At 37.4% G+C, this 9774-nt stretch overlaps 2 protein-coding genes across 5 annotated transcripts; one reads left to right on the forward strand and one right to left on the reverse strand.

The window, feature by feature from the left end:
- Window positions 1–5: 5 nt before the first annotated feature.
- On the forward strand, window positions 6–4919 carry LOC110846285 (RNA-binding protein 33). Of its 3 annotated transcripts, XM_022092979.2 has the most exons (8): window positions 6–147; window positions 330–533; window positions 604–689; window positions 782–1140; window positions 1236–2665; window positions 2744–2833; window positions 2935–3285; window positions 4117–4919. In XM_022092979.2, exons 2-8 carry the CDS (start codon window positions 444–446, stop codon window positions 4165–4167), a joined length of 2457 nt encoding a protein of 818 aa, XP_021948671.1. In that variant the 5' UTR covers window positions 6–147; window positions 330–443; the 3' UTR covers window positions 4168–4919. The 3 variants fall into 3 exon arrangements, with proteins under 3 accessions (XP_021948671.1, XP_035705610.1, XP_035705611.1); XM_035849717.1 differs by having other exon boundaries at window positions 2935–4919; XM_035849718.1 differs by having other exon boundaries at window positions 11–151; window positions 2935–4919.
- Window positions 4920–4923: 4 nt separating this feature from the next.
- LOC110846956 (protein SMG8) lies at window positions 4924–9692 on the reverse strand. Of its 2 annotated transcripts, XM_022093794.2 has the most exons (11): window positions 9065–9692; window positions 8853–8975; window positions 8357–8754; window positions 7810–8272; window positions 7534–7674; window positions 7415–7454; window positions 7313–7331; window positions 6941–7090; window positions 6233–6856; window positions 5808–6152; window positions 4924–5355 (listed from the first exon to the last, which is right to left on the reverse strand). In XM_022093794.2, the coding sequence occupies exons 1-11, from the start codon at window positions 9518–9520 to the stop codon at window positions 5028–5030; spliced, it is 3087 nt and encodes a 1028-aa protein (XP_021949486.1). In that variant the 5' UTR covers window positions 9521–9692; the 3' UTR covers window positions 4924–5027. The 2 variants fall into 2 exon arrangements, with proteins under 2 accessions (XP_021949486.1, XP_035705609.1); XM_035849716.1 differs by lacking the exons at window positions 7810–8272; window positions 8357–8754 and having other exon boundaries at window positions 9065–9691.
- Window positions 9693–9774: the final 82 nt, after the last annotated feature.

Genomic DNA, 9774 nt, shown 5'->3' on the forward strand with positions numbered 1-9774 from the left:
TAACTGCTAAAATATAGTGAACTCGACGTTTTTGAAAAGTTAATTGTTTTGACCTCTGTCAATATAGTTGATGTTTGGTTTATCAGACGCAGAGCTGGACAGATATTAAACTAGTGTGCTGTTGCTGTGTGTTGTTGGGCTGCACTGGTAGGTAATACAAGCACGGTTGTGAATTGTAAATTGACTCCAGTCTAAATCTACGTCGCATTATTTGTGATTTGATATTGCTAGTGATATGGGATTGATTTATTGATCCTGAGTAGAATTGTGGTTTGTGCGCAAAGTAGAACAACACAATTTTTGTTTGACTAATACTCTAATGTATGTAGGTTTTGACAATAAAATCGATAAGAAGAGCTGCGGACACAATGATGCTTATTTCTGTTAACCATACAATACAACAATGAGAAGGAATTGACTTTTCTGATTGTTATTCATACAAAATGGATCTATCTGATGGATCTGATGGGGAAGGAGATTATGAACTGGACGAAAATGCACTTCTAGGATCTGATGATGAGGATGCTGGAATTGTAATTGTATTTATTTGTGGTACAAGTTTTGTTGGTGAACTTCTTCCAACTAAGTTTTGTTTATCTGTAGGTTCAACCTCGTTATTCGAAATTTAGCGAAAGTTCTGCTAATCCTCAAGGTTTTGAGGATGAGGAACATACTGTTGCCGAAGACGGGTAAGAAGGAACATTTCACAGAGCAGTATTGAATTTCCTCACCTACAAAATCAATGAATAATTATTTAATTTTTACTTTATCTTGCTACTAGTGACGTTTTGGATCTAGAACTGAACGAAGACGACGGATTAGAATTTGCTGATGATCCTCCCATGTGTCCTTCTAATAGCGAAAAAGTTGCACCCGTTCGAGTAGTTACCATTTCAAACGCTAGTGACTCATTAAGAAATAATGTAGTAGCACCGAATACAGATGGTTATCAGCATCAAATGCCAGAAAACTATGAAGATTACACCGATGATTACGAAGATAGCGGCCGGTTCGATGAAGACGACGATGATGACGGCGATAGAAACACTAGAACACGATTTCATAGTGAGAGAAATACAGAAGATATGATCACAAGTTCGCAACAGATCAAGCCAAATTCCTTTCCAATTCAGACACTGGGTATTAGATATGGATTCACAAAAAAAGCATTCCAATAATGTTTTAAAATTTAATATTTACTTAGAGTTAGAATTTAAGCTTTGTTTTTTTATTAGGAAGTGGAAAACAAGCCGCACCTGCTGATAATCATAATAATAATCAAAGAAATTGGGGTCGCAACCCCAACCATGGACAACAGCATCAACCTAGTCAATTTCCTCGTCCAAGGTTTCACGGAATGAGGAATTCATTACTTGGAGATCGACCTCGTGGAAATCAAAATTTTAATCAATTCCATCGCCCACGTGGGATTGGCGTTCGAATGGATGGACTTGGACTCCGGCCTCCCATTCCACAGTTTCAAGGGGGGCGTGGTTTCGCAGGCTACAACCAACCTCCTCGCATTCCAAATCCTCATTGCCCACCACAAATTATGGAACAAGGTCCTCACCACCCATTTCCTAACCAAACGCCGCCAAGGCCAAGAATGCAAGGTCCATCTCCAGCAAATATGTTAAACGCACAGGGAATGGGACAAAACAATCCAAGATTACCTATGCAAATGCGCCAGCCGCGACCAATAATTCGACCTCGTGGTGGAGGAACAAACATGTCCCGTCCTCATATGCCCCCTAATCAATGGAGAAATCAAAGGCTACCACAAGGGCAAAATCAATTTCCAAGAATGCCAATGAATCCGGGCCTTCTTGGACAGCCTAACATCAACAACAATAACAACATGAATTATATGCCAGGCCCTCCTGGTCCTAACATGTTTTCCCCTCAAGAAGCACATTTATTTATGGAACAAGGACTTATTCGACCTGAAATGCCACCACCTCAAATGCCTGGTGTCCAGTTTAACCCATTTACCGGACAACCAATTCAGCCCTTCCCTCAACCACAACAAGTTGGCTTTCCTGGTGGGCAACAACAAGGCCAGCATGGATTATCTTTGATGGTCACTCCCCCTCATGAGATGTATCCTCATAATAATAATACTAATAATAATAATGTCCCCCAACAACAAAACCCATTCTTTCAACAACAACAACCGCCACCACGGGAGCATGTACAATATAGTCAACATTTGAATCGATGGCCTGAACCACAAGCTAATTCTTGGCCAGCTACTCCACCTCATGGTCCAACTATGCCTTCAAATTATAATCTACCAGCACACATGGGAACCAATCCGAACCAGAATAACGATGTCTTTGTACATCAACAGCAACAACAACTTCAAATGGTTGATCATAATCTTCACTCTGGTGGGTCACGGACAGATGAAACTCAGAATTACCGAATGAATCAGCTAACTCATGATAACTATCAGCGCGAGCAATCATCATCGGAGCTGGATAGTCGTGCTCACGGGCAAAAACAAGATCGTCATACATCACGATCTGACCATGATAGGAAGTCTGAAGCCAGTTCATATGATCGCAGAAGCTATGCTGATAGAAATGAGTACTCACGAAGTCACGATAGGTATCCGATTAAAAGAAAATATGACGAAGAATCTCCACATCGCAGTTACGACAAAGTAAGCACGATTTTCTAAGTATTTGTGAGCAACTTGAATGATGTGTAGCATCTATTTTTTAACGAAATATTTTTTTAGTTGCCAAAAAGTCGCTGTGAGAGGCTCCCCTCTCCTCCACCAACAGATCCCAAGACTGACGAATTACTAAAAATTCGCGAAGAAGCAAAGGTGATCAATCTATTATCTCTAATATCACGTTTTAAATTTAGTTGTCAAAAACTAAATGTCATTTAAAATTGTTATTATTTGAATTTAACGTATTTTTTTAGAAAACAATTGGGCTTGACGATGAATATATAAGGAAATTGGAAGCTCAAGCAAAGTTGCGAGAGGAAATATTGCGCAAAAAAGCAGCTTCTCGGAAAAAGCTCACCGGTTCTGACGAACCTGACACAGTCACGGCACAACATGATACAATTCGTCAAAAGGCCTCTTCTAGGTCATCGATTTATATTAACCCCAAAGCTTTTACAGGAGACTTGAATCCGCTGGATGGAGCAGAGAGTGAAAGTGCGAAATCCATGCACCTGTATACGAACTCGGCTGGGATAACTACAAAGCCCCGCAAGGTATTGAAAATTGTGAAGGACAAATACGGGAATATTATCTCAAAGAGTAAGGTAAAGTGGTTGAATTGTTTAATTATTATAATCATTAATTTTATTACCTTGATGTCGTCATTCTGTTGTAAACCTGTTGTCACCAGATTGTTTGTAGTGAAATTACTACTTTGAATCTCTCTCAAAGATCTTACATATTTTTATTCGTCGTATGGTCTCATTTATCTACGTTCTTGTTGCCATCATTAATTGAAGTATTGATTAAAATGAGACACATTTATGTCAAGTAAAATGTGGATAGTGGGTTCTAGAGTAGTTTTGCAGCTTACTGTGAACCGGTCCCAGAAGAAATCTGCTTCAACGATAAATCCAAAATTGAACGCCTACAATCAAACCAACTCCCCAACCAACCAGTGGGACCACGAAATGGAAACGACACACATATCTATAACCACATAGTGGTCGATATGATGATAGCTGTTATAACTATATTACAATTAAAGTTTGAAATATATCACTGTATCAGGTTTCTTATATACGCGTAATGCGTGTATACGATAAACTGTAACGGTGGGATATTTCAATTTAATTTATCGTCCCTGAATTAATTCTTCTTAATAACGAAAGATTTTGGTTGACCTATCGATTACATAACTGAGGTGGCGCACTACAAATATTGTTTGTTGTTACCATTAATTCTCAAGTTAAAAGTACTAGCTACATACTACTTGATCTAGTATCTATTACTAGTCTCGTTGGAATTACGGGGTCAGATATGTCAATGCCAATATTAATGAGTGATCTGTGATATTTTAGTTTTAATTGTTGTCAGCACGTTAATATTGGTTGTGTATTGTAATGTGATGATTGTAATTTTCATGAATGTCTCAGGTGATAGTTGTGCCAAAGCAGCATCAAGACGCTCGTACCACATCTGCCTAAACTAATCATTTGATTAGCAAAACTCAGAAACAAAAAGGAAGCAAAAAGTGCAGCGCAACATTACGATTTTAGTCTTATATACATATGTATAGTTAATAGGTATTTAAACATGATTATAATTTATCTCTACTATTATGATGTAAAAGCAAAACATTTTTGACGTAATTAATTATGACATAACTAATTTTTTTCTGCACTATTGTGCTATATATATATATATATATAGGCGTACGTAATATCATGGCTATCCACTGTTCGTTAGACGACTTTTTCCTATTTTGTTTTCTAAACTATATGTATAGCTTTATCGGACATTACAGTTTTTAAATCAGTTAATATCTTGTACGTACATACATGGGCAGCTAATAATTTTATTTAACAAATATAAAAATTGACCAGATTTGTCTTGCTTTAAAGGTAGTGGTTAGGGTTTTTAATTAGGTATATTAGTCGCGTTAAATTTCCCAATAAAAAATAACGAGACAGATAGGAAATAATTTTATGTAGCATATTATTTAATTAATTAATTAATTCGTCGATGGAAGCAGCTCGTATTCGGATTTGGATTGCAGTTGGAAACCGTTTCTAATCCCTCTTCGTTGGAGTTCTACGTGAAAACTGAACGTAATATAATGAAATATTTGTCACAGTACGACTTGTACTGTGCAAGCTATTTTGAACTGTACTGTGTATTTATATTTATTTTTTTCCAATTTTTTGTTAAAATTGTTAAAGACGTTTTCAACAAATTGTTTATAGTGACTCAACTTTTATTAACTTTTTAGCATATTAATAGAAATGTAATGATTTATTGCAAAGAGTTTAATAAAAATACAATATAAAAACGAACAATTTTCGGCTTACAAATTATCATTTTCCCAAAGTTTTGTTTCTGCTTTAGTCATTGACTTTACACTTATTAGTTCCTTGAGCAGTTTTGAATTTGACCTATCGTCCGTTGTGGGGCTATAAATCTGATGATCCCCAACATAGCAATATGGTAGTCTTAAAACCCAGTATGACGAAGGAGCAAGTTTGACTGGATCGGAAATTCCAGGAGTGAATACAGGACAAGGCGAACTGGCTGGTTGGACTTTGGGAAAAATCATGCAATGGACGGGGGCCTTTGGGGTAACAATATGAACTCGAAGTAGTTGAGCAATCATTGTTCGTCCGTCGCGACTTTCTCTGTGAATAAATACATTTAAAAAATGTATTAACATTAATTTTTATAGGAAACTTGTGAATATATCTACATAGGAGGAGAACATAGGTCCTTTTCAACGCCAGATTGATAGCCTTTGGATATGTTGTAGTAATAGGTGAGCGTAAGAAAAATGAAGGAGGGTCCACAGCTACTCTAACGCCTGCCGCACCCACTTAAAGGGGCAGCAAAGTCGAAAAAGCCCTGTTGGTACTGTTGGTACTCGTTCAAACCTTCCCCCAAAATACAATTTTTATCAGATTTTGAAAATTATTTTTCAAGTTTTTTGCCATTTTCAGTCTTTGAGTGGAGGGGGCAGCCATCGACCTGGTCTTCTTCACTTTTGCGACACTCACCATTACTGGTACAACGTATTCAAAGGACATCAAAATCTGCCATTGGAAGGTCGTACGTTCTCCTCCGTATTTCAACTTACTTGCAAGGACAGTTAAAGTATAATGGCAAGTCTGACCCTGCAATTTTAGCTGCAGATTCTCGCAGTCCTACATTCCCAATATTGAAATTTACAATTTTGTCTACATCATTTGCCATGAAGCGATGTCCTCGATGACATTCATACTCGTAACCAAAAAATACTTTGACGTTGAATTCATCTGAAATTGGCTTGGGTTTGGTAGAATGTCTCCGACCCCGAATAATCCGAGGAACTGGTTTTGAAACGCCTGCCTCAGCTTTCACTTGAACATCCCAAGGTAAGAGATAATGCGTTCCGGATAGGAATCCAGTCCTTGGCGAAATACCAGATGAGTGATTGTACAAACTTGAGAAAAAATTGGGTATATTCTAAGGTTAGGTTATCTCGTTGGGCATACCTTATTAAATTGTTTAGTTTATCCATACCTTGACATCCCCAGTCTGAGAAGAGACCAAGATGAGAATTTTGGAAGTAATCCAATCGGTGATTTTGAATGTATCATTCCAGGGAGATATTCAGATTGGTCAGAGTAGTTGTGTGAAGCCTGCTCAGCATTCTCAAACACAAGTGTACCAGCAGTAGAAGCACTCTCTGAATCATCATATTTTGAAGTCGAATCGTTTTGTATTTCTTCAGACACTTCGTTCATTTCTTGACTCTCCTGACTAACGTCTGAAGGGTCGTCGCATTCATCGCCCATTTCATTCTCGTCTTGTCGTAAGTCGATTTCCATTAGTTGGGATGCATACGAATGTTTATCTTCTACGCAAACTTTGTTGTTGAGATCATTTTGTTGAGCATCAGATTTTAATTTCAAAATTTTCAGCATGTCTTCCAACGATAACTCGGATTTAGCTGTGGGTGTAAAGACAGGAAATTGGATGCATTCTAGTCGATCACAACAATCTTTCCCAATTCTTTGATAAAAGCCAAAGTTTGCTTCACGTATAGTAAACGGCTCATCTCTATACCCTTCTTTTCTCCCACAGTTGCAATGAGAGTTTATTCTACCGCCAGCATTATGTTTCATTTCTTGAAGACTTGAATCGCTAGTAACAAACCAAACATTCATATTAATAATGAATAATGTACAAGTGCTTATGACTATGAGTTAGTTGAATTGATTCCCATACAGTTCAGGAGCTGGATAGATTTCTAAGCTGTCATCAGGAGGAACCCGATGTAGAGGATTAACACAAGGGTGGTTAAACAGACTCAAGATTTCACACTGTTGTCGACCTCTTCTCCAATATTGCTCGCACTTCTCAGCCAATTTATTTAACCTGGAATTTAAGGGAACAAGCTTGTTAAAGTTGCTCAGGTTTTCATTCCCAGCACTGAATTTGGGAAACAGATTTTGTCAAGTTAAGTAGGGGTCTTAGAAGGTGGTTTTTACGTTACATAATTTATGGATCAATTCTGTCTGTCAATGAACAATATTTATGGCTGAAAACTTTCTTCTCGATTACAAAATTTGTGATGTGAGTAAAATGAGGCAAAATTACCAGGGTAGTATTCCATGTCCTGGATGGTTGTATTATGGAAGATAAAAATGGAGAACAATTAAATAAGCCAAGGTTAACGGTTATAGTTTAAACTATTCGTACCTCGCGATATGGTCAGGTATGCATTCATAGCATGGGTTAACTAATACGAGTATTATAAATAAAAATAATTGGATACATGTCCATTTTACACATAAGTTACACAAGTTTTAAGCCAATACCCGACGTCGATGAGTATGTTCAGAATAAAATTCCGGAAGTCCCCTTTGGTACACAGCGAATATCTTGGGGAAAATTGTTGAGCACTGACTATGAAGGTATTCCGAGTCCACATTAATGTACCTCATGAGTTTGTCGAACCCCTAAAAATAAACAGAAAATAACAGTAATAAGCAATTAAGTTCTTTACATACTAATTACAAGTATTACACATTTAGCGTATTTATATATATATATATATTTATGAAAACATTATAATAAAAATTTGTGTCTATTACTTCCGTCACTCTCTTCATTTTATTGCCTGGGTTAAGAAGAACGTCGTATAAAATCTGAAAACCAATCTTCCACTCGCCCAGAGTAGGAACAACGAAAAAGTGCTTGTGCTCTGCAACTCTTCGACTGTCGTCATCAAATCCTTTCTCCAGTGCCATACGAGTATGATGCAAAATGAATTCTTTGAACTGATTGAGAATTGTATGGTAAGATACTGGATAAAGGGACTGCCCTTGAAGCGATGCCCCAGATAAATATTGAATACTTGTCCCCGATGCACTTTTGCATGTTGGGAAGAGCGATGTGAGTAGATTGTCACCCGTTGTTTCCATATTACATGCCTGAGCAATTGTTTCTTTATATATTTCTTGAGGTGATGTGTCGAGACAGGACACTTTTTCAGCCGTCTTGTCGAAAAGAAAGATATAGTCTTCTTCGGAAGGAATGGCAAATAATGAGTTGGCACTGTGAATGAAAGAAAGAAAATCATACGAAGTATTTCCTCATTCATACATGATTTCCCTCGCGTGAAGAAACTATTAATAATACCTAATATTTGTTACAAGTCTGCATTTTCTAAATATGTTGTAGATCTGACTTTCCAGTTGAGCCTGCTTTTTATCAGATTCTCCAAAATGAAAATTTTTTGCCGTGAGGTCATAGGCCGAACTGCCTGGATCAACCTCGAAAAGAAACAGCATCCGTGGTGAACAAATTCTTGCATGGTAACTCCAATCCTTAGTTAGCGTTCCAACTTTCTCCAACACTTTACTCATTGTTGGCTTAATTAATAATCTTACAGAATCAAGAATTCGAAAAAGGTGTAAATAATTAGTATTAAAGGAGCTTCTACTCTCGGAGAAGAATATAACATGCGAGAGAGAAAAGATGAGGAGCAAGTATCGACAGTAAATGGACTTCATAGTTGACCAAACTGGAAGTAAACCCTGTGAAATGATAATCAATACAAATCCAAACCTTATAATTAATAATTAATAACTATACAAACAATAATTGTAGATATCTAAACATCATGTATTATTACCGATTTTTGAATACTTTGTTGCAGCTCTTCTGCTGCATCAAGTAATTTTAACGGGTCATCTGCACCACTTAGGTTAAGGAATAGAATCGCTTCTGATTTTGCAAAAAATGCGTCAATTTCACACTAGTTAGAAGTTAAATAAAAAATCAGAAACATTATAATACAACTACAACTATTTGTCATATTTGAACTATTCAAGGGAATTGGCATACCGTGTTCAGTAATAAGTCTCTATTCTTATCATCATTGATTGTAGGAGCAGCTTTTACTTTGGATGGCTTTGTCTGATCTTTATCCACTTTCTCCTCGTCCGTGTTCCAAACCCCATCGCCGGTTTCAACTTGTTGATCTTCTGACCCCACATTTTCTACGACTTGAAGTATTTCTTCCGACTTTTCGGTCTCTTCATTGTCCCTACTGCTGCGTTCTTGTTGTTTCGACTTTTTACCCAAGATGCGAACATTCCCAAATGCGTCAATCGCAAGTCTGAAAGCTCGTTTGAATCCGGTGTAATTTGTGATTCCAGATCCGATCACGGCGACAACAGCGATTTTTTCATCTTCCAGTTCTGGAGGAATTACGGTCTGTGGTTGATTTTTGCGAATCACTTCAATCACCTCCGGTGGTTCCAGATTTGACAAATCAAGTTCCGGCTCGAGGTTGAACATTGAGACCTATGCGGAGGATACACTCAGATATTGTCCAATTAGAATGAAGCCACGACATGATCCATACTTGTAAAATGTGTGGTTACTAACTATTTTATTATACGTCGTAATTATTTTATATTATAAATAACAAACTAGCATGATCACCGTGTGGTGGAAAAAGTCCGGGTATTATTGGCTCCCACATCATTTTGGGGCAATGGGACAAAATTCAGACAACTTTCTCCTACTTTCTCCTACAAACAACCAAATTA

The sequence above is a fragment of the Folsomia candida genome, unplaced genomic scaffold (assembly GCF_002217175.1).
Source record: "Folsomia candida strain VU population unplaced genomic scaffold, ASM221717v1 Fcan01_Sc003, whole genome shotgun sequence".
NCBI classification, from domain to species: Eukaryota; Metazoa; Arthropoda; class Collembola; order Entomobryomorpha; family Isotomidae; genus Folsomia; species Folsomia candida.

Bases quoted from the DNA above. Each gene is read 5' to 3' on its own strand.
- LOC110846285 (XM_035849717.1), top strand. From the start codon at position 444: ATGGATCTATCTGATGGATCTGATGGGGAAGGAGATTATGAACTGGAC. The intron at 534-603 runs GTAATTGTATTT...GTTTATCTGTAG, and splicing joins ATGATGAGGATGCTGGAATT to GTTCAACCTCGTTATTCGAA. The intron at 1,141-1,235 runs GTATTAGATATG...TTTTTTTATTAG, and splicing joins CTTTCCAATTCAGACACTGG to GAAGTGGAAAACAAGCCGCA.
- LOC110846956 (XM_022093794.2), bottom strand. From the start codon at position 9,520: ATGTTCAACCTCGAGCCGGAACTTGATTTGTCAAATCTGGAACCACCG. The intron at 8,755-8,852 runs GTAATAATACAT...ATCATTTCACAG, and splicing joins AACAAAGTATTCAAAAATCG to GGTTTACTTCCAGTTTGGTC. The intron at 6,857-6,940 runs GTATGGGAATCA...GTTTGTTACTAG, and splicing joins ATCTATCCAGCTCCTGAACT to CGATTCAAGTCTTCAAGAAA.